The sequence below is a fragment of the Myotis yumanensis genome, unplaced genomic scaffold (assembly GCF_028538775.1).
Source record: "Myotis yumanensis isolate MYYU_CA2020_CCGP unplaced genomic scaffold, mMyoYum1.0.hap1 SCAF_4, whole genome shotgun sequence".
Classification (NCBI taxonomy): Eukaryota; Metazoa; Chordata; class Mammalia; order Chiroptera; family Vespertilionidae; genus Myotis; species Myotis yumanensis.
In genome coordinates this window covers 39,269,209-39,297,045 of record NW_027223755.1, presented here as the reverse complement: position 1 = coordinate 39,297,045, position 27,837 = coordinate 39,269,209, and the positions used below count along the sequence as shown (strand labels likewise).

Here is a 27,837-nt window from a genome sequence, read left to right as displayed (position 1 = left end):
TGAACCAAAACATGGCACCAGCCTACCATTTTGTCCCTTCCAAGTTCTTAGCCTGTTTCTTCAATTGCCAGTTTTTAGGCAAGTGTCATTCTCCTACCACCAGCCTCTCTGCTCCAGAACAAGCACCTGAGTGCTGGCAGTCATCTTACCAGATGCCGGGACCAGGGAAGACACCTGAAACACACTAGTGTTTTCTGTCCACGTTTCAAATTTTTCCTGAGAAAAATTATTCAATGACCATTTGAAGAAGTGATATAGTTAAGTTACTTAATCACCTTTTCTGGTACTGGTCAAAAGATAAGTGGCAGGAAGAGAAATTTGAGGCTTAAATTGGAAGAGATAACTGATTTGAATTGTTTTGATTAGGGTTATTCAACTGTGCTTCGAACGCTAACATCAGGCTCAGCTACGTTTACCTTAGAACTCTCTAATTACCAAGCCATGAATCCTCAAGACCAAAGTACGCTGCTCAAACGAAGACGTGGCTTGACCTAAGTGCTTCGAGGTCCTTGGGGAGAAGTTCAGGAGCACCTATCTATTCGTTTTTAGTAAGAACAATTTTTATTGCTTTACTTATTGGACAAGTTACTGTTTCAGTACATTCTTTAAGTGACTGAAAAATCTCAGTTAAAACTGACAGTGGCATCATAGCTTCCATTCTACTTTATGTCATGAGAAATGTGCTTTGATGTTGAGAGTTAATGTACCCGAACTATACCGAGGTTATTACTGTCAGTAAAGACACAGCTCTTTGGAATATAGTGAGTAATATCACCAAGTTATATTATTTTTTTAAGCTTCTCTCACAAAAATATGCCAGTCTTGTATATGTAATGTGTAAGGTAGCAGTTCAATCAATACAAAGATATTTATACACAGTGTACCAAATCTTAATTTTACATGATTTCAAAACCAAGTTGATTGTAGTAGACAGCTCTGGGCCCTTTCCCCTCCTAGTTTCAAATCATTTCAATACATTGTCACAATATCCAGTAAAAAGAGGTTCTGCAGCTATTCCGCGTCTGTAGAACAGATAGAGAATAAATAAAAGATGTTTTAGATTGATATCACTCATTTCCATCTTAAAAACTTAGTAGTTTAAATCAGAATCACCAACCATAGCATTCATTATTTTTAAAATATTGTTAAAAGTGATTCAAGATGGAGGTCCAAATTTAACATAGCTATAAAACAGTTGTTAATTCCAAATATATCTTCTTCTTATAGGTATTATTCCCTAATTAAGTCACTACTTCTTAGATTATATACATTTCTATTTATAGCAAAAATACCCAAGAAGCAAACTAACAGTGTATAAGGTTAAAAGTCACCCTGGACTTAATAATATACCAGCGTGAAAAGCAGACTTACCGGACCATTCTGCAGCGGTGAACTGTTAGTCTTCTGTAGGCATCATCTAAACTTCTGACGTCTTGCCGACTCCAGAGTCTCTCGCCAATAGCACTTGCCCGAGGCCTAAAATGTAAACCATATGTCTCCCAAAGCATTTTAATTTCATTCATTCTTAAAGAAGTGAGTAGTTAAGTCGGGGGTCCTCAAAGTTTTTAAACAGGGGGCCAGTTCACTGTCCCTCAGAACGTTGGAGGGCCGGACTATAGTTTAAAAAAAAACTATGAACAAATTCCTATGCACACTGCACATATCTTATTTTGAAAAAAACAAAATGGGAACAAATACAATATTTGTATTTGCATGTGGCCCTCGGGCCATAGTTTGAGGACCCCTGATCTAAGTCTTATGTGGCAGGGGGGGCGGGGGTGCGTGGGGAGAGAATTCCTAATGCTTTCCGACTTGGATGGAGAAGAAAACCTAAGGCACCTTAATTCAAATGTGATCACTTAAATTCCATACCATAGTCTCGGAGAGAGGTTAGTTGCATCCACGTATTCTCCCCACAGACAAGCTTCTCCACCAATGACAAGTTGTTTCTGTTCCTGAGTACCTACATTAAAATCATTGGATTGATGTACGTTAGTAGTTGCAGCTTAAGGCTTAGAAACAGAAGGATAAGTCAGTATTGCCTCTATCTTTGTCCTGGGGCTGCGTTTTTCTCCTGTGTCAGCAGAATCTTGGGAGATTTCATGGTAGTGGCACAAGAAAAGGTGGCAAACTTTATTCCTGCCCCCGACCCTGTGGTTCACACAGTGCTTTTTAGCATGTGTCAAGGATGTGGTGGGCCAGTATTAAAGATACCATTTTATATTGGTTTTCTGCAAACTGATTTGGTCACCAGAAACATTTTTTCCCCTGGTTGCCTATGAATAGTGTACAAGGAAACACAAATTGGAATACTAGTGACCACCACTCCTGTCTTTGATATCTGTCTCTTGGTAGTAAAAAAGAGACCAACTACCTAGCACCTAATCCCAATCAGGGCACATACCTAGTTTGTGAATTTGATCCCCAGTCAGGGTGTGTATGGGAGGCAACTGATCGCTGTTTCTCTCTCTTCCTCCCTCTCTCTCTAAAATAAACAATAACAGTAATAACATCCTCAGGTGAGGACTGAAAAAATGTAGGTAGAGAGTAACAAGACTCATCCGTGAAAATTGAGATAAAATCTAAGGGAATCCACTTTTGAAGTTCTTTTATTTAGGTAAGGATTTGGTTTATTTCACATTTCAAATAACACTGAGGCCTTCCTTTTTAAGTAAACACAAAACCAAGGATCAAACATAAAAGGGAGGAGAGTTAGTAGGTAATACCGAGGTAAGGATTTCCTGGAGGGGGAGGGGAGTGAAGAAAATCCGGGTAATGATGTTGCTTCACTTACCACTAAAATTGAGAGGTTCCACTGCATAGTATAGTCTCCAGTCTTGTCCATAACTGATCCTGTCCAAGTACCACGGAGCAGAGATGATCACAGGGAAGCCAGCTGCTGTGATTGAACTCAGTTCCTTAGCATAATTTTGCTCTTTCCATACTTGAACTACAGTGCCTGGCTGAAGCTATTAAAGTTAAAAATTGCAATATATATTATTAGGTCTAGCAAATTCAGTAGGTGATATTTAAAGTCCAAGACTTGTAACTAGAAAACTAACTTTAAGATCCTTGAAAAACTTAAACATTGTCATCTTTACCCTTCCTCTTAAGTTAGTGTCAAATGCTATTTCTTATAGAGACTTAAATTTAGAAGTTGCATTAACCTTCAGGTTGGATACTTAACTTTTGCCTATTTATGACACCATACAGGTGTAATGAACCAAGGCTTTAGTCCCATCCTACCACACTATTGTTTTACTTACTTTCAAACTGTGAGGATGCCAACAGCCCTTCGGGAAAGCTCATACTAATTGCTGGAGTTGCAAATTCTCAGTTGCCCCAAAGGAAAATAAAGAATTCTGACTAAGAATTAGAGAGATGCCATGTAAAATAAAAAGTGTACATTGGCAATTTTACCTAAAACTACCTTAATAGCAGTGAAGACTCATTTGTTCTTATCTGTTCTGCCCTTTCCTGAAAAAAAAAAAGGAGCTTCAAAGTACTCCCATTTGTGATTAATGAGATGGCAGGAGATGAGGGAAAAGATGAGGAGGAGGCATGAAAGAGTGAAGTAAATGGAAAAAAACAAACAAACACCATTAATATTGGCCTCAGTGCACAGCTACTGCCTAATAAAAGTTTAAATGGAACAGGAAGCTAATTTCCCTATAGTGTTGGGGAATGGAGATATTAGAACATGAAGCCTGTCATAGTATCAGAGTCAAATGTAGTTTTCATACTTCTCACCTTTGCGTTATTATCAAAAACCTCTTGCCAGACTATGGATCCCTTCTTTAGAGTTGAAATAATATTCAAAAGCCTACCATTGGGGGAGGGAAAAAAGTTATTTCAGATCACAAGCTTAACAATATGTTGAAAGCATGCATATTTTCTACCAAGGACTGAAACACTGAGAGGTACCTTTCAATATAGCACAGCTTTATAGCAGAACCTGCTAAATTTGGTGATAAGCCATGTGGCTCCTTCCTAGAACATGGCTCAGAAGCTGACACAGCAGAGGGGTTTAACAGTCATCTGCTGAATGAATGAGCTAATAAGCTTGCGCCCAAAATAGGAAGACAGGGCAGCTAACAGGGAAATGTACAAACAACAATCTTTAGTAATTTCATGGGTATCTTAGGAACTATGATCTAGACCAGCGGTTCTCAACCTGTGGGTCGTGACCCCTTTGGGGGTCGAACGACACTTTCACAGGGGTCGCCTAAGACCATCCTGCATATCAGATATTTACATTACGATTCATAAAAGGAGCAACGAAAATAATTTTATGGTTGGGTCACAACATGAGGAACTGTATTTAAAAGGCCAGAAGGTTGAGAACCACTGATCTAGACTATAATGTCATCTAAATAACACTTAACAGTTCCTGACAATCAGTCCATAAGTATTTCCTGATATTTAGACAATGCCATGAACTCTGCAGGATAAAAAAAAAAAAAAAAATGTATCATACAAAAAGCTAAATAGGAAAAGACTAGAATCTGGGCTTGCCCAGTGCAGGCAAACTATAGCCTGTTTTTGTGTGGCTCAGGAGCCAAGAATGGTTTTTACATTTGTAAAGTATTCAAAAAAAAAAAAAGTGCAACCAGATGTGGCCCACAAAGCCTAACATATTTACTTTCTGGCCTTTATAGAAAAAAGTGTACCGGTCCCTCGTATAGAACAGCACTGCCCAGTAGACCTTTCTGCAGTGGTGGAAGGGTTCTTGTCTGTGTACCTTCCCATATGGGAGCCACTAACTAACGCCATCCAGCTATCGGACACTTGAAATGTGGCTAATGTGACTAAGGAACTGAATTTTTAATTCCTTTAACTTAAATGCAAATAGCCACATGTGGCCATGGCTACTGTACTGGACAGATATAAAGTAAAAAAATGGTCCTGGAAATGAATTACAGGGGCTGGATGGTGGTGAGGACTTCATAGGGTAGCCAAGGGCTTTCAGTTGAGTTCCTAGAACACGTTTGCTGTCCTATCGTTACTGCAAAAGGCTTAGAGTTACCATGTTAACTGATTTGAAGAAAGCAGTGGACCATGCTTGCATCTTTATGATTTTTCATGCAAAGTATACAACATCTACACTTTAGCAAGGGGTGGAGAGAAAATAAAGCAGTACTAGTCATAGCTAAAAGTTTTACAAAAGGCATTGATGAAATTAAGTAGGCTTTCAAGTAACTTACTTTTGAATATAGAAAGATTCTAGTTTACTAAAATCAGTGCCAAAGCCTTTCTGCTTCATGAAAGTCTGGATATTTGGATTGGACTCCCTTAAAAAAAAACAAAAAACAATTAAAATTTCATTAGTTGATATGCCCAATCTATTTAAGGCAGCGTACATCTTACCATCATTTGTGCCAATTTAAAACTGTTAAAGTTGTAGAGTAAAAATAAACTTAAAAACTTAGTTATGAGTTATCTTTATTTTCCACAACAAATAATTTTTTCCAGAAGCTGATTTCTTGTAAAAATGGCTTTCCCTACCTCCTGCCTCTCTCCTCCATTTATGGCTATTCGCAAAGAGGATTTTTTATTTGAAAAATCCCCCTCACTTACTCACTGCCCTCTTTCACTAAAGCTGTTTTCATTCACTCTAGTCCTTTTTTGTTAAGTCTCCATTCTCTTCTGCGTTTTGATTCTCCTTCCTAAAAGGTTTTGTTTTCTCATACCACCCCAAATTCACCATCTCAGGAGTTGTGTTGCCAAATGAAAACCGTGCAAGCAGAGATGATATCCTAAATCTTTCCTTTCCATGTGGAGGCCTTTAAACCTACTTCAAATGCAACGGTTAAAGAAAATAAGGGTTTTAAAGAATTGTCATACCAACAATCATATTCCACTTCATCTCCTCCCAAATGAATGAACTGATCTGGAAACACCCAACTGATTTCTTTGAAGAGCTTATACAGGAAACTGTAAGTTGTATTCAAAGTAGGGTTTATAGGTCCAGAAGCTTCAGGCTGATGGGACCTATAACATGGAGTCAGGAGACCTTCCTGACCTGGGGAAAAACAAGAAGATTCTTTCCTTAAAAAGTAATTTGATTACAAAGATATGGCTTAGCACATGACCACAGACTTCCTTTTGTTGGAGAGCTGTTTCCCGAATCCTATCCCGGTACCTCTTTGTTTCCTTTCCATCAGCCTGAGATTTTATCCACTTCAAATATTATCTTGACTAATGATTCCCAAATCTTCAGCTTGCCCCAACTCTTGCTTGAGCTTCCAGCCATATTTCAGATTCCTTGCTCAACACAATTAAAAGCTCAACTTCACTATCCTATCTGCACTTCAAATACAATCCAACAAAAACTAAATTTATGTTCCCTAAGCTCCTTCAGGAGCTTCTCTTGATCTTTGTATTCTGGTAAGGGCACCACAATCCTCCCAGTCTATAGCTCTTCCCCTTCCTCCTAAAGTCAATAAGTTGCCAAATTCTATGGATTATTTTTCCAAAATGTCTCCCAGTTCTGTACATTATTTTCCATTAGGACTTCAGTATCTTTCCCCTTCCAATCTGTCACTTTCACTTCGGTTTTCCTGAAGTGTGGCTCCCTCGTGTCACTCTTCTGCTTTATAACTTTCACTGGTTTCTAGGTATCCTGATGAAGAGACCACATTCCTCAGGCAAGACCTCTCCATTGCACTTTTCCAGATTTATTTCCCACTATTCTCCATGTCTACCCTAATAGTACTTATTGAACAGTTATAAATGTTAGTGGCTGTACTGTGTGCTTTACATTCATTATTTAATCCTCAAAAAGTTACATGGTAACTACTGCTAACATTCCCATTCTAGAGATGGGGAAACTGAGGATGAGATGTTCTATCATTTGCCCAAGGTCACTCAGTTATAAGCAGCAGAAGCAGGATTCAAGCCCAGGCAGTCTGGCTCCAGAGCCCGTTCTTAACCACCCTGTAATAAAAATTCCTCCTACTCTGCCTTTCCTCATGTTATTCCCTCCACCAGAAACACAGATATATTCTTTAATCTCTCAGAAGCATTGTAATTGTTGGCTCATCCATAAAACCATTTCTTTGTGTGTGTGTGTGACTTTTATTGATTTCAGAGAGGAAGGGGGAGAGAGAGAAACATCAATGATGAGAGAGAATCATTGATTGGCTGCCTCCTGCAGGCCCCTACTGGGGATTGAGCCTGCAACCCAGGCATGGGCCCTTCACCAGAATCAAACCCAGATCCTTCAGTCTGCAGGCCGACGCTCTATCCATTGAGGCAAACTGGCTAGGGCGATAAACCATTTCTTGAATTCACTTACTGAGTTCTACTTGTCATAGTCACTTTTTATGTTTTCCTTTATCCTGTTTGTATACTTTAGGCAGTGCCTAGATACAGCAACTTGCTCACAACAGACACATAATAGTTACTGAATTATTATCTGTCAATAGTGTAAATCACAACGAAGAACAAAATGAGCCAACACCAAGTCATAAAATAAGAGATGCAGGACATCAAATGTTCACTTTTTGCAACTCATAAAACACGTACCTTTTCCCCAAGACTGTGTATGTCCGGGGCTATCAAATTCCGGTATGACTCGAATCCCCCGTAATCGGGCATATTCAATCACCTCACGGACTTCATTTGGTGTATAAACATGAGAGAGAGAATAGCTTCCCTGTAAAAACCACGTTGATTAAAATTTAAATGTATGAAATGCATCCTGAAAACTGTTAACAGTCCTGATTGGAATTTGATATCTCATAGCTGATTTTTTTCAGTATCACAATGTATTAAATAGTTCCATGTGATGTAGCATGACTCATTTAAATTACTTACCATATCTTATCTCCATAAGCTTTCAGCATACTTTAGATTAATTCCACATTTACTGTGGATCTATCTTAACCCCTCTTGTTTCAGGAATGTCTTCCATTATTCTGTGTCAACCTCATGTAACCATACAAGACAGAAATAAAATGTTTGATTTCAAAGTGAAACCTCTGAAAATGAAATACATTGCCCTTGGCAACTTAGAATAAAAGTTTACAGGTTACTACAAAGCATAACTATTTCTCTTAAAGTCACTTTAAATACTATCAGCTTTAAAAATTCCCCCAGAAACACTCTGGTAAGTGACCAGCTATTTCTTTAAGGTTACCCTTAGTTTCTTTATAGGTCACTTGAAAAACTAGAACTCAATACTGGTTGTAACTAAAGATAAAGGTCCATTGAAGGTATTACTGTAGCACATTTCTCAAGGTATAAATATCCTCCTATATAATAAAAGCCTAATATGCTAAGTGTCCGGTAATCTGTTCAACCAAAGTGTAATGTGCTAATAATATACTAAGGCCACTCAGCCACTCGCTATGACATGCACTGACCACCAGGGAGCAGACGCTCTGATTGGTAGGTTAGCTTGCTTTTGGGGTCCGGCCAATCGGGACTGAGCGAGATGGGCTGGACACACCCTGGAGCTCTCCCAAGGTCCCTCCTCAGCTGGCCAACCTCCCCCATCCCTCCTCAGTCTGGCCTACACCCTCTTGCAATCTGGGACCCCTCCGGGGATGTTGGAGAGCCGGTTTCAGCCCAATCCTGCAGGCCAGGCCGAGGGACCTCACTGGTGCACGAATTCGTGCACCGGGCCTCTAGTAATATATAAATGTATGTGTAATATATAAATATAAATGCCCAACTCCTAAAATTAGCCTTGCCCCATTCCCCAAATCAAATTTGTGTCTAATCAAGATTAGATCTAATATCCAGTGCACCAGTTTAAAGTAAATACAGAAGAACATGTTGACACTATGGGAATACAATTAGCAAAACCCAGACTATGGGAAACTATTTGGACAAATTAATTTCTTCATCAAAAAATAACAAATTCTAAGGGAAAAAAAGCCCAACTGGAGTGGCTCCGTGGTTGAGCATTGACCTATGAACCAGGGGGTCATGGTTTATTCCTGGTCAGGGCATATGCCCGGGTTGTAGGCTTAATCCACATTATGGTATGGGTCATGCAGGAGGCAGCCAATCAATGATTCTCTCTCATCATTGATGTTTCTATCTCTCTCCCCCTCTCTCTTCCTCTCTGAAATCAATAAAAATATATATTTAAAAAGAGAGAGAGAGAGATAGACTCTGGCTGGTATTGCTCAGCAGTTAGAACATCAGACCTTGAACTTACTAAAGGGTTGTGGATTCAATTCCTGGTCAAGGGTTTGTAGCTGGGTTGTGGTTTGCTCCCTGTTCCCCATCAGGGCTCATGCAGGAGGCAACCAGCCTCTCTACCCCACCACCCCCCAATCCCACTCCTGTTCTCCTTTCTATATGAACTGACCACAATGTATGGACCTTACTTGTACCTCAATGCAATATTTTTTCTTTTTAAGAAAAAGGCCTTTGGGAAATGGCTGTCTAGATTTTTAATTTTTTTAGCTGCAATAACGTTTTGGTGTTTTTTGTTGTTGCTTTTAAACAGCCCCTTCGCAAATGAGATAGGACGTCTTGGATTTGCTTCAGAATACTGGTGGGGAAGTACAGGTGATAGAAGATTGGCTTCTACTGACTATTGAAGCTGGGTGATGAGGACATGGAAATTCATTAAATTATTCTATGGATGTTTAAAAATTTCCATAATAAAAAGTAAAACAAAAGCAAACACAAACAGGAGTGCTGCTAGCATTTCAGCCTATACTGTGTTGTAACATTGGAGAAAGCTTTGGAATTATGGACAGAGAATGAAATTTTGAGTCTTGGTTCTGCCCCTTCCTAACTGCAACTTGGGACAAGGCATATAGCTTCTCAGTTACTGTTTTTGGATTATATGGGGTTAAAGTAGATGATACTGAAGCTCATTCCCATCTCCACTCGTCTATAATACAATCAATTTGAACACTCTGAGACTACCATTATTTTCTAAGAAGGCGTTCTGATTTCTACAATTTCCTACTTCTGGTAGTTTTTCAGAGAGAAAAAGAAAGTCATTTAGAGAATTCAAAATAATTGTTTAAAACAAATAAACAGTTGGACTACCTGATAAATATAATTTCTTAACCGTATGAGAATCATGAAATGTGTCAAGGTTTCCTATATTCATTAAGGTTTTAAAATTTTATTTATATAGCCCCTACAGATTGTTTACATTTATAATAACAATTATAAAAATGGAACAGTTTTATAGATCTAAAATGCTAAGTCAGCCCTAGCCAGTTTGGCTCAGTGGATAGAGCATTGGCCTGTAGACTGAAGGGTCCCGGGTTCAATTCCAGTCAAGGGCACATACCTAGGTTGTGGGCTTGATCCCCGGTAGGGGGCATTCAGGAGACAGCTGATCAGTGATTCTCATCATTGATGTTTCTCTCTCTCCCTCTGAACTCAATAAACATATTTTTAAAATAAATAAAAATAAAAAAATAAAATGCTAAGTCACAGCCTAGTAAAAAAACATTTAAAACCACAAATATCTAACTTTTACACTTTAATTCTATCCATCAGAAACATTAAAGCTACAAATTTCTAATGAAGCTACCAAAACTTTTTGTAAACAGACTACAACATAAATTACTCACTTTGTTGCTTAACTCCGGAAAAGTGGTGCTTTGATAAGGGAAAGACTGGTCATCGACTATGTGCCAGTGGAGAACATTAAACTTATTAAAAGCCATGGCATCCTGCAAAAAAAATGTTAAAAAATTATATGTCACAGATATAACACACAATCCAATTTACATATCTCCACTCAGGACTGTTCCCAATGTGTCTGCTTCCTTTTAAAATTTTCAGTAAAGAAAGAATGTGGAAGCAGTATAAACCCTATTTCTTATATACTTTATATGGCATGCCATATTTCAAAAAGAAAAGCCAATATGGAATCTGTATTCATTCTAAATAGTGAGCTCTACGAGAAGGGAGCAAGCTTATCCATTCCCAGTAAGTATTTGGGGATCAGCCAAGAATGGAAATAGTTCTTGGCTGCTCCTACTGCTATGAAGAAAAAGGAGGCATTCATTCAAGTTCCAGAGCTTGTAATTACCACCATTCTAAGATTTGAGTGCCAACCCATTCCTTAGAAATAAGAGAAATATGGTACAAATGCAGTACACTTCTAATCAAAATCTCAGAAGTTTTAGGGGAAATTGACATATTTACTCTAGAGGAATTAATAGTCCTATCTAATAAAAGGGCAATATGCAAATTAACCATCACTCCGTCACAAATATGGCGGTGCCCATAGTGGCCGGGGTGGTGGACACTGCTGGCGTTGCCCCGGCGACGAGCCCCAGCTTCCCATGCGCCCCGGCTCATGGAGGGAGGGAAGTTGGGCGGGCTTCTGGCCAGTGGCCGGCCGGGGCACGGGATGCTGGCGTCATTGCAGGCCGGGCTGAGGGACACCCCCACCCCCGAATTTTGTGCACCAGGCCTATAGTGTTTATATAAAATATAAGTAGATTATTATTATTTTTTAATATTTTATTGATTTTTTACAGAGAGGAAGGGAGAAGGATAGAGAGTTAGAAACATCGATGAGAGAGAAGCATCGATCAGCTGCCTCCTGCACACTCCCTACTGGGGATGTGCCCACAACCAAGGTACATGCCCTTGACCGGAATCGAATCTAGGACCCTTCAGTCCCCAGGCTGACGCCCTATCCCAGTGATGGCGAACCTATGACACACATGTCAGAGGTGAGAGGCGAACTCATTTTTTTGGTTGATTTTTTTTTGTTAAATGGCATTTAAATATATAAAATAAGTATCAAAAATATAAATCTTGCCCTAACTGGTTTGGCTCAGTTAGGGCAAAAAATTTCTATATGTGACACGGCACCAGAGTTAAGTTAGGGTTTTTCAAAATGCTGGCACGCCGAGCTCAAAAGGTTCACCATCACTGCTCTATCCAGTGAGCCAAACCAGCCAGGGCAAGTAGATTATTTTAAAAAGGTAAAAAACAATAAAGTGGGATATTTGCCCTGCCAGATAATCAAATTTAAAGATTGCCTTCTCCTTCATCAGGGCCAAAGGGATTTGCTGGTGGATTTGGGAAATAGCTCACGTACAAGGGAATTATACAAAGGAATATGTTGAGAGTAATGGCAGGATTTGCATTGTCAGAGAAGGGAGTTTCTTATGGTTTTTAATAAAGATCAGGAGATGGCAAACATTTTACATAAAGGGCCAGATAGTAAATATTTTTATTTTGGAGCCATACAGTTTATGTCACAACTGATCCTGCAGTTGTAAGGCAAGACAATATATAAACAAATGGACATAGCTCTATTCCGGTACAACTTCATTTGCAAAAATAGGTGACTAGCTGGATTTGGTCCTTGGGCTATAGTTTGTCAGCCTCTGATATAGATATATAAATAGGTAAAGATGTATGTATTTGCTCACATAAATGAACATAAACATACACACATATGTTTTATAGCTCGGTCTGCTGAAAGGGCCTAGAAGCAATGAATACACCTACAGCTCAGGTCTTGGTTTCAAAATACATTCACAAAGTATTGCTTAGAGAAAAGTCTGAGTCCAGGACTGGGAAAGAGAAAAGGTAAGCCTGGGATATTATGTGCTAAAAAGTAAGAAATTGCTCAAAGATTGAAGAAGACATGCCATTAGGCTACAGGAGCCAGCTAGGATTCCTGCTGGCCAACACTGAGACAACTTGACTATTTTTTTTTTTTTAATATATTTTATTGGTTTTTTACAGAGAGGAAGGGAGAGAGATAGAGAGTTAGAAACATCGATGAGAGAGAAACATCGATCAGCCGCCTCCTGCACATCTCCCACTGGGGATGTGCCCACAACCCAGGTACATGCCCTTGACCGGAATCGAACCGGGACCCTTCAGTCCGCAGGCCGACGCTCTATCCACTGAGCCAAACCGGTTTCGGTGACAACTTGACTATTAAATAGGGATAGTAACAACTCCAGTCCCCTCAAAAAAAACAAACAAACAGTAATCCCTGAGTACAGATTGATTTAAAAATAAATACTTTTGCCGAAACCGGTTTGGCTCAGTGGATAGAGCGTCGGTCTGCGGACTGAAGGGTCCCAGGTTCGATTCCGGTCAAGGGCATGTACCTGGGTTGCGGGCACATCCCCAGTGGGAGATGTGCAGGAGGCAGCTGGTCGATGTTTCTCTCTCATCGATGTTTCTAGCTCTCTGTCTCTCTCCCTTCCTCGCTGTAAAAAATCAATAAAATATATAAAAATAAAATAAAATAAAATAAATAAATAAATAAATACTTTTAGAGAAACTCTATCTTACAGTAAAACTAGAGGCCCAGTGCACAGATTCTGCACCAGTAGGATCCCTTGACCTGGCCTGTGGAGATCGGGCCAAAACCAGCAGTCCGACATCAGCAGTCTGACATACCCCTAGGGGTCCCGAAGTGCAAGAGAGCACTCTGCAAAGTTGCTGTCACTCGGCAGCTCCTGCGTTGAGTCTCTGCCCCCTCGTGGTCAGTGTGCGTCATAGCTAACGGCCAGTTGGCCAGTCGCTTAGGCTTTTATATATATAGATGCCAGGCCAACTGATAAACATAGAAGGAATGATGGAATTTAGAAAATCACCACCTGGCAGCCAACTTAGTAATAACTGATTTAGGCAAGAATCATCTGGGTGCTAAAACTAGTGGGTAAATGCTGGTTGAAGAACAGGAATTTTTTGTACTCTCAAAATATTGTTCCACAAGATACTAAGTTACTTATTAATAAATACAAAATACCTTTTAATTAACTTTCCCTGGAGAAACCTGGCAGATGACATCTTAGTCAAGTTATAAGAGTTAACATTACCAGTAATGGAATAGATGACATGCAGGGAGAAGAACAGAGTATCACTACTGCCTTATTCCTGCTAAAAAAATGCACAGCCTGAATCTAATCATGCGGAAAACAGACAAACTGAAGTATATTCTACAATGTAATTGTCCTGTACTCTTTAAAAAATGTCATGGTCTGGAAATACAAGGAAAGATAAATGGTTCTAAATTAAAGGTGGCTAAAGAGACATGACCAGTAAATGCAACCCCTGATCCTGCATTGGATGCTGAACCGATAGAGGATTATTGGAACAACTGAGGGAATGGGAATGGGAATGGGGCCTGGGGATTAGATGGTAGTACTATGTCAGTTTCCCGGTTTTTGATGGTTGTGCTGTTGTTATTGAGATAAGTGCTATTTTTTAGGGAATCCAAACAAATATTAAAGGGTACTGGGGCATCTCATATGCAACCTGGAATAAGGCAAATCTGATACAATTTTTAAATTGACTTGTCTGGGTAAACAGTATATGGGAGTCCTTTGCGCTCTTCTCACAACTTTTCTGTAAGTTTAAAATTATGTCAAAAAGAAAAAAACTTCCAAAGTTATAGAAATTAAAACCATTTATGCTGGCCTAAGAAGATAAACTGGTAAGTAGGACAGACTGAGAGTTCAGAAAATGATTTGTGCATTTATGAAATTTAGTATTTGCTCGTCATGATATTGAAGGCAGTGGGAAAACTGTAGATTGTTCAAAAATGATGTTGGTACTACAGGGTAACCATTGGGGAAAAATGAAATTAAAATAATCACCCATAATACACTAGATTCTAACTGAATCAAAAACTTAATAAGAAAAAAATATAATATTAAAATAAATTGTTTTTTATATTTATACCCTGGTTTTGGAGGCTTTTTTTAGAATACCTCCCAAGGTCAAAAACATAAAGACAAGATTGAAAGGTAATACTTCATAAAAAGTTAAAACTTCTTACAAGCAAAAGACACTATACTATTAACATAGTTTAAAAAAAACAAATTTAGAAAACTTAATAATATATGGATAAAAATATTATAAATATAAGCAAGTATATAACAGTACCACTGACATATCTATAAACAAATATAACATTAAAGAGCTTTTAAATCAACAAGGAATTGATGTTCTAGAAGACAAAACAGGCATTGAAAATTAACTTGTTTGCAATGCAAAAAATACAAATAGCTAGTAAGTAAAAGAGGCTTATAATAACTAAAAATCAAAGAAGTGCAAATTAAAACAAGGAGATAGACTTCATCACCAGATTAGCAAAGAATGTAGCGAAGGTGTGTCCCAGTGTTGGCCAAGCATACAATGGCCTCTCTAGAAGGCAGTCTGACAGTCCGTACCAAATATAAAATGTATAGTCTTTAAGCCCAGAGATTCACATTCTTAGAAATAATCCTGATGAGTGTACAAATATAGGAACACTTACTCTGCAGTGCTCTTTGTGATAATAATAAATTAACCTAGATGTCCATCAGCAGGAAACTGGTTAAATGCACATATCACAGTATATAAAATGGAACATTCAACTGTTTAAAAAGATGATATAGATCAGTGGTTCTCAACCTTCCTAATGCCGCGACCCTTTAATACAGTTCCTCATGTTGTGGTGACCCCCAATTTCATTGTTACAAATTGAACATAATTAAAGCATAGTGATTAAACACAAAAACAATATGTAATTATATGTGTTTTCCAGTGGTCTTAGGTGTGACCCCTGTGAAAGGGTCGTTTGACCCCCAAAGGGGTCGCGGCCCATAGGTTGAGAACCGCTGCTACAGATCTTATATATTCTTTCATTGAAAGATGTCCATAACTGTATTTTAAAGATAGCAAAGTATAATCCCATTTAAGTTTTTTAAAAAGTCACATTATTTGTTAATATATTTTTTAAGTCTAAAATGAGATAAATGGGACATGAAAACTTAATGTTGATCTTTGGTAAATTATGGGATTACTACTTATCTTATTAATATCTATATTGGATGAAGTTTTTATTCTACACGTTTCCCCCCCCCATAAAAGTGACTAATGTCTTTTGTAGGAAAAAAATCAGGGTATTAATAGGTATTAATATAAATGTAAAAATAACTTTTTAATAATATGGTGTGTGGCTGGTTTTGCTCAGTGGATAGAGCGTCGGCCTGCAGACTGGAGGGTCTCGGGTTCCATTCCAGTCAAGGGCACATGCCCGGGTTGCAGGCTTGATCCCCAGTAGGGGGCATGCAGGAGGCAGCCAATCAATGATTCGCTCTCATCATTGATGTTTCTCTCTCTCTCTCTCTCTCTTGCCCTCCCTTCCTCTCTGAAATCAATAAAAATATATTTTAAAATAATAATAATATGGTGTGTTTGTAAATGATCAAGTGAAGGTGCAGAAAAACGTGGGAGGAAAACCTCCCACTGCTACAAATTGGCAGTGACGACAGGGATGAACCAATAAAAAGTCCACAGGAGAAAACAGTTATTGTCAGCCTGGCAGCCAGCTCTGACCACCCGAGGTTCCATATTGCTTTGGAACATTTCCCTGGGTATAATGCAGTTCCCAGACCTTTATGTCACTATAAAAAGAGTAAGTGGAGGTCACAAAATTAAAGGGCACTAACTAGAGGTACAGTGACCACAAATTCCTAACCAGAAGTCTAGACCCACGGTTTGACAAATGGGAGTACACAAAGAGAGCCAATGGGCAGTGTTAAAACTGTCTTTCTCTTAATCCTGGCTAAACTTGGGGAGTTTCTCTTCTCCTCTCCCTCTCCCCCCATGAAAACAATAGGGTGATTCCCTAGGGGAGTCTCTACTTCAGCTGAGGAAATATACTTCACAAGGGAGAGAGAAGAGAGCCCAGTGCTTACACTTAGTACATAAAAAATGAATCCCCCACTGCAACCTACATAATAGCATAACCGACAAAGTAACAACATAAAAGGACACATCTTCAGAATGCACAATGGATTAGAATAATTACCTACCAGAGTTCTAAGAATGGTCTTAACTGACAGAAAGTGTCTGGCTGTATCAATTAAAATTCCTCTATGAGGAAACCTTGGAGAATCACTAATGGTGGATTCATTGACGGTGAACTGTAAGAAAAAATAAATTCTGACTTATTTTCAGAAATTTCTCTTGACATGAGCTCAAAAAAGACTACATCTATCTATGCAAGTATTGGATACAATATATTAATTTAGAGCCAAAAAAAGTGTGAAATTTACATTTACCAGCTAACAAATATTTGGGGAGAAGAAATCTTCAAGAAGTAATAAATAGCTAAAAAGCTTGCATTTTTCTTGTAGTAATATGTCTATCCAAAAATGTTGTTAACATATGATAATCATACTTACAGTCCCATATGCATCTTGATATACTAACTGGCTAAAGGTCTCTAAACCTAGGGAAAGTAAAATTTATAATTTATTGCATAATTTACAAAATAACAAATTGAAACAATAAAAGTTGTATTATCCCAACACAGAACCATGACCAGGTAAAGCAAATAAAATTAAATACAGGGTGTCCCAAAACACGTATACACACTTTACAGCTGCTAGTTCAATTTATGTTTCTTTTCAGCCAGGCTAAGCTTTAAACAAAGGAAATTCATCCTAAATGCTACTGGAAGTTTGAAAATCCAGTTGAAGCGCAAATAAGGCCTTTATAATTATTCAAAGTGTGTTTACATTTTGGGGGGGGACACAATACACACACTTTAACAGATGATAACTCACTGAATTTTCATTCCTTTTCAGGTTTAACTGATTTGAAATAATGGATGAAGCCAGACTAAACTTTGAACAAAGAAAATTTATCCACTAGACATTTTTATGGGGATACATAAAAGATAACATTTATGGCACAAAAACAGCAACAGTGGACGAATTGAAGGCACACAAATACCAAACGAAATAATTCTTGATTATTTGCGATTCCATTGCTTTGCATTATCAGCAGTGCCTGGACCAGAACGGTCATCAGTTTGAAAACAGGCGTTGACCAAAAATATTATTCTTTTCTGTAGATTCTTTTAAATTTTGAAAATGAATTGTATGTTAATAAACACTTTATAATCATTCAACATGTGTATACATTTTGGGGACACCCTGTATAGTGTTATACCTTTACCCTCTACATATTTTCTAAAATCAAAGCTCAATTTTTTTTAAAAATCCTGTTGCTATAATAAAGATGCTTTATTTCATTGTTCCCATAGCCTGTTTTGTCTGAATGATAGACACAGAAAAGAATAGTGATTTAGTAAAACAAAATGCCAGTTCCTAATAAATTTTTAGCACTATGAGTAAGAGGTATGATAAAATATAGACACTTTAGAAGGTACCTAAACTTAAGAAGAGCAAAAAGGCCCCCAAACCACCATAAAACTATAAAGTCCCAACTTATATCTGGCACTAGGAGGACCGACCCGCCAGTCAAGCTCTGTGTGTCAGCAGAAACTGCCTGCAGCCAGCAGAAGCTGATAAAAGCCTTGCCCGCCATTCAGTGGGGGCGGACTTCTCGGACTCAGCCCGCCTGCACCGAGGCGCTTGAATTAAAATTTCTTTTGATACATTTCGGCCTCATGTCATAGGTGCTTGACCTCGGCCCACTCAGAACCTTTCAGCTACCGAGTATGGCATGGCAAAATTGATGATTAGCACAATTTTAAAGCATAAAGAGGCCATCAAGAGTACTGATGTTGCTAAGGGCATGAAAGTGCTCATGAAACAGTGAGAAACAGTGATTGAGACAGGTTAAAACGGAATCATTTAGGGGTCTGGAATGGATTAATTCCATTTACATTGTTTGTAATGGGAAAAAATGATTTGGTTTTCAAACAAATAGTTTCTCAAACAGCCTTCCAGAACAAATTAAGTCAAGAACCAAAGTTCCACTATATATATAATCTTCAGTGGTTCTCAACCTTCCTAATGCCACGACCCTTTAATACAGTTCCTCATGTTGTGGTGACCCCCAATTTCATTGTTACAAATTGAACATAATTAAAGCATAGTGATTAATCACAAAAACAGTATGTAAATATATGTGTTTTCCGATGGTCTTAGGCGACCCCTGTGAAAGGGTCGCGACCCACAGGTTGAGAACCACTGATCTAGATGGTAATGATTGCAGTTACATTTATAGTATCTATTGATATATTTATGTTCTATTTTGAAATAAGATGATCATGCCATTTTTGTTATGACTATAAAACATGATTATTTATTTATATGTGATTATTGTATTTGAGATAATGCTCAACCTGAATCAAACCCAAAGCTGCCTTTATTTTTAAGTACTGTAACTTTGGTTGGTTAGCTCACGTTAAAGAAAATGATCCTTTTTAAAACTTACTATTTGGGCCCAGCCTGTGTGGCTCATGGTGTGTGCTAGTGACTCTTCCTTACCATGTTTTCTCACAAGACCCTCAGAATCAAGTGATTCCTGGCCAAGAGAGAGAAGCAGCACTGTCCCATTCCTCAGGGCATTCAGATAAAAATTGGTAATGAGATCAGATATGACTCCCAAGAGAAGACACTGGAGAAGAACCCGGCTGAGCTATAAGGACTCCCACGTGAGATGGCACATGTATCCATGCTGTGTCAGAATCTTTAGCATCTTACCATATCAAGCTGAAAACTTCACCACTATCTGGACAGTTGGACATATTTTTATTGGGAATATGGTTTTCTCTTTGTATGCTACTGTACTAGTAGGTTGGTTCAGTAATAAATATAGGAGAACTTTTATTTTAGTAAACAACCAAAAATAAATAAAATTGGAGGGGAAAGGCAGCAAGAAGTGACAGTGAAACAAAGTCCCCTAATCAGATCAGGTTGGGGCCATGTATAACCCTGGAACATTCCAGCTCTGATAGCGTCAATGAATTACAGCACTGCATGTAATAATCCTCAAGCTTTTTTAAAAGGTCAAATTGAAATCACTTTGGAAATATTCAACAAGCCATTCTGTCAAGTGTCTAAGGAAGCAAAGTTTTGCTGTGCTTACTTTCCCAAAGCACCAACTGAAAATCTTTCTTTACTGGAAAGTAACAATGAAACTACGTAGATCTTACCTCGTAATACTCCCCAGACTCTGTTGGCCTTGAGCAAAGCCACTGGTTCTTTGACAACTAAAGAATCTGTATTGGGAATTAAAAAACAAGTGTGTTAATCCCTCAAAGACACACAATAAACTTTCTAAATAAGTAACTGGTATTTCTAACCAATCTTTTCTCCTGAGCTCCAGACCTGTTTCTCCAGCTGCCTCCCATACATTGTCACTTAGATGTCTCCTAGATTCCTTTGACGCCACATGCCCCAAACTGAACTCTTCCTTCGGTCCTGCTCCACACACTCCACCAGCCTGTCTCCTCTGCTCTTCAGCTCTGAGTCACAGCACCCCCTTCGCCAGCTGAGTTGTTCAGGTCGGGATCTTGGGTGTTATCTCCATGATTCCGCATTTTTCCCTCCAGGAGAGTTATTACCTCCAACTGCCCGTCAACCGAGTAGGGTTTATGGTTAAGCTGAGACTTTGTCAAAAGTGCAAACATTCCTCAATACCCATAATTCCTTTGTGCAGCCTCTGGTATCACTCAAATCTTCCACTCCCCACAAGACCAGACTTATCTCTACTCTTTTCCTTCTCCTTCTGTGCTTCTCTGCTTGCCCTGCACCGACCTTTCCCAAATCACACCCTAAATCTGCCTTAAGACTCACTTCCTAACTAACCTTAGCTCAATTCAGCTTTGTCCCACACAATGAAAAGCTCACACTCATCTAGGGGCTCCAATTGGCTGCTACTAGGCCTGGGGGCGGGGGAGGGGGGCCTAAATCTTTCAGTCCTTGAAATCATACTCTGCCAAAGGTGGCCCCAATGGTCATCATAGTTTTTACAGTTTGGGGTGGAGCCCCCACAGGTAAAGTAAAGCACCAGACAGCACAGAAAACTAAAGGGTGACTGATGCAAACAGTAAAGAACTCCAGGGCTGCAGGTTAGATTCAATATTGTATCTGGGCTACATCCTCGCCCTCTGCTTCCTCCACCACCACCATCCAGACAAAGACGAGATAGTTGGCTGCAGGTACGAAAAGAGGCTTATCAACAGCCAATAATCATGTGACCCTTTCAGGTGACAGTCTTCTGACAAGGTAGCCTTTTCTATCAGAAGACCAAGTGATGAGTTAAAGTCCAAGCTAAGGAGAGTACCACTATTATGACTACAATCTAATCTTGATTCCTCTCCAGCTATATCAAATCTTGACCTAGAGCTCACAGTTCTATTGGTCACTGTGTTAAAAAACAAACATGTTTTGCCATGTTATGTATAGTTTGAAATCTCCCAGAAATAGCACAGTCATCTAAAAGCATTATCATGTTGCATGTACTTGATGCCAATTATTTTCCAATAAACTGAGGACTGGCTGATATTAAAAAGGATTTTGATTCAACTCAATGCAAAAACCACAATTATAAAGCAGAAGGAGAAACTGTTTTCTAAATGAACACATAAGCTACAGAATTTCAATATTTATTTCAAAACCAAATTTTTAGTTTTAGCAATGATTACCTCCCTGATTTGAAATGGGAGGGGCATCTTTGACTTCAGTTATCCCTTCCTGTACTCTTAAAAAATATATGTATTTATTGGGTTTTTTTGGGAGATTGAGGGAGAAACTTTGATCAGTTGCCTCCCCCACACACCCCGACTAGGACCGAATCTGAAACCTGGCCATGTGCTCTAACCGGAATCAAACCAGTCACCTTTTGGTGCACAGGAAGACGCTCACCCAAAAGAGCCACACCAGCCAGGGCCCTTTCCTGTACTTTTGCACTTTTGTTTTAAAGGCGTACATACAAAGAACATCAATACATTCTCCTTTAAAAACTCTCAAATGTTATAGGTCTCCTTTGAGATGCCCACTCAACTCCCTCTATTGTCCTGAGAAGAAACATCAGGCTTTTCATAGGCATTTTAATACCTATAACATGAAAATACAGGATTGCTCTGTGTGTGTTCCTACTGACACATAAACACACAAATAAATTGTATCAAACACCCTTGATACATGTAAATATTTCTCTACAGTAGAAACTAGTCCACTTCTGTTTCTGAGGGTGTGCAGTGTTTACGAGGAGAGAATGCCTGAACACCTATCACTTCCTTTGACATTTCCTCACACTGCAACAACTGCTGATAACTTATTGCCATTTGTGTGTGTTACTTTTATCATCATCATCAACTTGTTTAAACTTAAAACTAGTTTATCCTTCCATGAGGAAATTTCATAACCAGCTTGTCTCAAGAAACTCCCTTTTCAGAATCAAAAGGGTTTGCAAAACTGAATGGAAGATAAGCTGTAACTCTCCAGTCTCTATTTTCTGGAATGTATGTCCTTGTATTACTAACAGTCAGCAAAGATTCCTTGATAATTTAATGACCATCTCTATCTTCTTCAGATTGCAAAACCTAATTCATATGTTATGTCTGAATGCTGACTGTCAAATGAAATCACAGGCTAATGTTGGCAAATTACCCTGTATCTCTTCCAAGAACGGCTGCAGTATTGAAGAGAAATGTATTAAGAAATCTCATCTATACCACGAGGATGGGGCAGTCTAAGGACAGAGGAGTCACTCTTTTCTCATATACAGTATCCTTTCTATTTTTATACCCAGCTCACCAGTCTGCTCTCTCTGCACTAATCTGTGTCACCCACGTCCTCATATTGCTCCTCTTTGATTCCTTGATATAATTCCACACTATTCCCATTCAGTACACCCTATGGGAAAGGCCTGCACAATTGCTTCTAAAACAATTAGGGAAAAGCCATAGAGAATATTTTAGGCAACAAAAAAATAACTTAGCTTGCTCTAGCCGGTTTGGTTCAGTGGATAGTGTCAGCCCGCAGACTAAAGGGTCTCAGGTTCTGATTCTGGTCCAGGGCACGTACCTCAGTTGAGGCTTGACTCCGGGCCCTGGTCGGGGCTCCTGTGGGAGGCAACCAATCAATATGTCTCTCTCACATTGATTTTTTTTTCCTCTCTCTCTCTACTGCCCTCCCATTCTCTCTAAAAAAATCAATGGAAAAATATCCTCGGGTGAGGATTAACAACATAATTTTAAAAAAATCATATAGCTACATGTTGATTACATTATTGAGCAAAGGAAATACTTCCCCTCTCCCAGAGTTCTGCATTATCTTTGTGTCAAATTATATTATAAATAGAGATCATGAATATAAGCATAGATCTGTCTTCAAAATAAAAGTTAAGAAATTAGATGTCCAAAAATAAGGGATTAACCAAGTTAGTTATGGCACATCCAGTGACAGGACTTACTTAGGCATTAAAAATGATGTCTCACAAATAGAAAAACATTTAGTAAAATACATGTTTATAATGTATTGTTATATAAAAAAAGCAAAATACAAAAATCACATGTACAAAATCCATTTTCATATCACTAGCATGTTTATATATTTGTAAAATGTTTAAACTAACTGCTTTTTTACAAAATTTGAAATAACAGTGGTAAACTGAGTGCTGGAGTTATGCGGGATTTATTTCCTCCATTTACAGCACTTTTATCATCAGATTTTAATGGTAATTTTAAAAATAGGAATTATAAGTGCACTAACCAATAACTCACAATAGTTCGTGGCATGAAGACTGCTTTTGGCACTTAAATCTGTAACAGCTTTAAATACACATTCACATTACATAGGTACTCACAGGACTCATCTGAAGAAATACTGGGGTACATTTCACATTCTGAGTCACGGACCACTGAGACCAGAAGTTGCTGTATGTCCGCTTTAAGGTGAAATTTAGCAGGGAGGTGATACAACAGGTGGTCTCCAAAAACATAGTTATGATATCTGTGTGAGAAATAAATTCAAACCAACTGTAAACCACTGAAGCTTTAAATACATATGTGGTAGCAGACATTGTCATTGACCCCTCAAATCCACGCTACTCCTTATTAGTCCAGCAGGGGTGGGGAAACTTTTTTCTGCCAAGGGCCATTTGGATATTTATAACACCATTCTCAGGCCACACAAAATTACCAACTTAAAAATTAGCCTGCTATATTTGGACAAACATTTAATTAACTCACCTATGATGCCTTGGCAGGGCCAGACCAAATAGCTTCGAGGGCCTTAGATGGCCAGCAGGCCAGATGTTCCCCACCCCTGAACTAGAGGCCCTCACCCCAAACTGCACATTGGAATCACCGAGGAAGCTTTTTGAAAATACTGATGTCCAGACCTTCAGAATCAGGGTCTTGGGAGAGTAGGATCCAGGCATGGGAATTTGCAGAGTTCCCCACACTCCCAGGTGACTCATGTGAAGTCCCCAATGAGAGCCAATAATCAAACCAGTGATGGTAATCCAAACTCTGGCATGTACAAGCTAGTTCTGACCAGTAATGGGGTGGGGAGGAGGTATAGTAGGAAGTTTCCTCTCCTATGTGAGCCACAAGAAGGAAACTTTCTCTGTATGTGATACCTGGACCAGTTGCACCCACACTAAAGACGGCAGAGCAGAGGTGGAAAGAATACTGATTTCCTAAGGATCCTGGTGGGCCAGTTAGCTGTGCCTGAAATCCTCCCTGCCTTTGGACTTCCTGATGTGTGAGATCATAGGCTTTCTTATTGCTAAGCCAGACTGAGTCAGGGTCCTGTTATCGTCCAACAGAAGTATGCAAATACATAAACCTCCAAGAAACATCGCCAGACCACAGAATTCTCACTAGGGCCTTGCAAATGTAACATATGCTATTACTAAGTATCAGAGAAAGAGGATATTAAATAAACACAAATATGATAAAAGATTAGATTGTTTAAGTATTTGTTGTGGCTTTTTTTTTTTTAAGGGCATCTCGCTTTTTAAAAAATGCTTCTGTTGATTTCAGGGAGAAGAAGGGAGTAGATAGAAACAGCAATGATGAGAGAGAATCTTCCATGGGCTGCCTCCTGCATGGCCCCGACTGGGGATTGAGCATGAAAGCTGGGCATGTGCCCTGACCAGGGATCGAACCAGCAACCTTTTGGTGAACGGGATGACACCCAACCAACTGAGCCACACTGGCCAGGGCTAAATATTGAATAGGTGTGGATAAGCCAGAAGGCTGTGTATGTTACCTATGTGTAAGAACATCTTGTGTTTTTCAAAAGTGAGGAGAGGCAGGAAAGTTCCGATGAATTTGGAAGTGTATGGAAGGTAACCAGTGAGAAGGGAATGGAGAAGGTGCTGAGGGCCCTTTTCATGGAAAGGCTTGGACAGATTCAAAAGGAAACTGAGATCACTGATCTATACTTAAAAATGGTTAAAATAGTAATCTTATGTATATTTTACCAAATTAGGTGCTGGCTTGTCCCAAATAAGGGAAATCCTGGCCCTGGGTATTAAAACTCGAGCAGCAAACTCAGAGGGCTCAGAAGCCGTGGTGTCCAAGGTACAGGCGTACCTCGTTTTTGTGCTTCACAGTTTTTTGTTTGTTTGTTTGTTTTTTACAAATTGAAGGCATACAGATTACAACTCTTTTATTGCAAGGCTTGCTTTATTTCTGTGGCTGGAACTGAACCCACAGTATCTCTGAGGTGTGCCTGTATGTGGGTTAATCCAGCCTTTTAGGAACTGAGAGTGAAGCTATTTGTTCATCTAAAAAATGACTAGGCCTGGCCGGTGGTGCTCAATGGTTTTGCATCAACCTATGAAGCAGGAAGTAAGGGTTCGATTCCTGGTCAGGGTTCAATTCACAATCAGGGCACATGCCTGGGTTGCAAGCTCGGTCCCCAGTGGGGGGCATGCAGGAGGCAGCCAATCAATGATTCTGTCTCATCATTGATGTTTCTATCTCTCTCTCCCTCTCCCTTCCTCTCTGAAATCAATAAAAAAAAATATCTTTAAAAAACAACTAGCATATGACGGCTCTGGTTCCAGAAGCTGAGCAAGCACCAAGCTCTCTGCCTGCAGACTGCTCCAAAGCAAAGTCTGTTACAGAAGTCGGGCTGCAGAGACAGGAGCCACGGGATTCTGAACAATCTGGGGCCAGGCTGTGTGTGTTCTCGGCGGCTGGAAGCTCTGGATCGCCTCCTCTAAATCTTCCCAACCCATCATGCTTTTCCTCTGAAACAGACACTGCCCTTCCTGAGTTCCTAGAACGCTCACCTGAATGCTTGCAAGTCTTAGCCACAAGGGCTGTTTTACAAGCGGCTTCCTAACAAGGCAGGGTATAATTAACAGCTGCTTCACACCCAGGGCACGGATGAGTGAGGCAAACTCCTGCCCTGCCTCCGAATGCCAAGCCTTGTTTTTACACCATCGCACAGCTGATTCAAGCCCAGGTTACCTCACCATTGCTGACTTGTCACCCATGCTTTCTTGCATGCTCACCTCACTTCAGCATATCACCAAGTTCTTGTTTGACTAGTGGGACGGCCCAGAGGAAACTCCAACCTTAAAAACCAAGTCCCAAAGCCAGTATGAGGATGTGTGCCCAGCCGTGATCTTCCTTTAGATGACCTTCAGGTTCTCTTCCCTTCTCAATACCCCAAGGCAACCAACCACCTCGTTTTTACTTCTTCACCTGGTCTCTAGCCACTCTGACCATAAAGGCTCATTAGGGTATGCGTCTCAAATGAAGCTAACAATATGCATTTAGTTGTACGAAAGAAGGAGAGAATGAGCCCCCTCTGCTAACAGCATCTGGGGCCAGCAGGTATTCTTAAGCTAGTTTTGCGTTTTTCCACCAACTGTTTGGTGTCCTGCAGGTAAATTAGGCTACAATACCCACTGGAAACAGAGACAAAATGGGGGGGGGGGGGGGGGGAGAGATGAGGGGGGAGGCAGTACCAAGAGGACCTAGTCACAACCCTTCAGGGCACTAACTCCCCTACACACGCCCCGCAGTGAGGAGACAGCATGTGGCATGAACCATCTCCACAAATGCAATCTGCTTTGTGTGCTGTTAGCAAAGCTAGGCTGTGGGCGGCCTCCCCTTTACACCATTCACCCGGCCTGGGAGCTGCTAAAGGAGGACACAGCAGCTGGGAGCACGTGACAGCTGCTGGGAGACAAAAAGTCAGATGCCACGGAGCGCTGACCAAAGTCATTAGATAAGAACATCATGCGTCTTGGAACAGGGCTTTGGGAAGGGGTATGTTAGGCAGTGCGCTCCGACCTAAGCGCTTTCCGCCATCCCAACTGTTACCAGACTGGGGGTGGCTGGGAGCCGCCTATAAATAACAACCAACTTTGAGGAACCCGGGTCCCCAGGCTTTAAGCACTCCTCTTCCTCTTGAACTCCCTTCAGATACGAAGCTGCCGTTTCCCCTTCCTCTCACCCTCCCTCCCCCCACCCTTTCCTTCCCTCCGAGGGGAGCATGGCCACAGACTCTGAGCAACCTGCTCCACTGAGTGTCCCACACGCAAACCAGGGTCCCCGGGCACCAGGCTGACCCGGCGAAGGCAGGGGGGTGAGGAAGCGCTTGGGCGTCGTTCCGGTTCCGAGCTGGCTCTGCACCTGCTAGACTTTGGTCAAGTCTCACCGGCTCGGAGACCATTTCTTCGTCTGTGAAATGGGGACAAGAGCGCCTTCGGGGCTGGGCGCCTGTGCAGGTGCTGAGAGGCGCCCGTGTCCCCCCTCGCCCGCGCCCAGCACAGCGCCCCAAGGTGGCGCGCACGGTCCCGGGCCCCCCGGCCGCTGGGCGCGGGGCAGGGGCACTCACCGCCGAAAGGCCTCCTGCAGGATGGTGCAGGAGGAGCTGGCCTTGGAAGAGGGGTCGTGGGCGATGTGGAAGTCGTCTGGGGAGAGGTGCAGCATGCGCGGGGCCATCTGCACCGACAGCGGCAGGGGCCACAGCGCCGGACCCCGCGTGGCGAAGGCGCGGGGGACCTGCGCCGCCAGCAGCGCCAGCGCCGCCAGCAGCCCGGGCAGCCTCGGAAGCGCCAGCCCGCACAGCTCCATGGCGCTCGGCAGATCTCCCCGAGGTCCTCCGGACTCGGCTCCAGCCGCACCTTATGCCCGGCCCAGCC

General features: G+C 40.5%; 2 protein-coding genes across 6 annotated transcripts in view; one reads left to right on the top strand and one right to left on the bottom strand.

Moving 5' to 3' along the window:
* The window catches only part of GFM2 (GTP dependent ribosome recycling factor mitochondrial 2), a 63,410-nt gene extending 43,333 nt beyond the window's left edge, over positions 1-20,077 (top strand). For 2 of the 5 annotated variants that reach the window (XR_011471179.1, XR_011471180.1), the window contains 2 exons: positions 367-548; positions 17,550-20,077. Coding sequence is in view for 1 of the 5 variants with exons in the window: in XM_070412185.1 (XP_070268286.1) it covers positions 367-495 (129 nt within the window). In the remaining 4 variants the exon portion in view is untranslated. Of the gene's footprint in view, positions 1-366; positions 1,769-9,463; positions 9,664-17,549 lie in introns of those variants that run through there. The other 3 variants (XR_011471177.1, XR_011471178.1, XM_070412185.1) reach the window with 3 other exon arrangements.
* On the bottom strand, positions 751-27,837 carry HEXB (hexosaminidase subunit beta). Its single transcript, XM_070412187.1, has 14 exons — positions 27,531-27,837; positions 23,530-23,675; positions 19,871-19,936; positions 17,145-17,191; positions 16,773-16,883; positions 10,554-10,655; positions 7,528-7,657; positions 5,845-6,022; positions 5,205-5,291; positions 3,751-3,823; positions 2,795-2,969; positions 1,873-1,963; positions 1,372-1,476; positions 751-1,022 (listed from the first exon to the last, which is right to left on the bottom strand). Exons 1-14 carry the CDS (start codon positions 27,767-27,769, stop codon positions 965-967), a joined length of 1,608 nt encoding a protein of 535 aa, XP_070268288.1. The 5' UTR covers positions 27,770-27,837; the 3' UTR covers positions 751-964.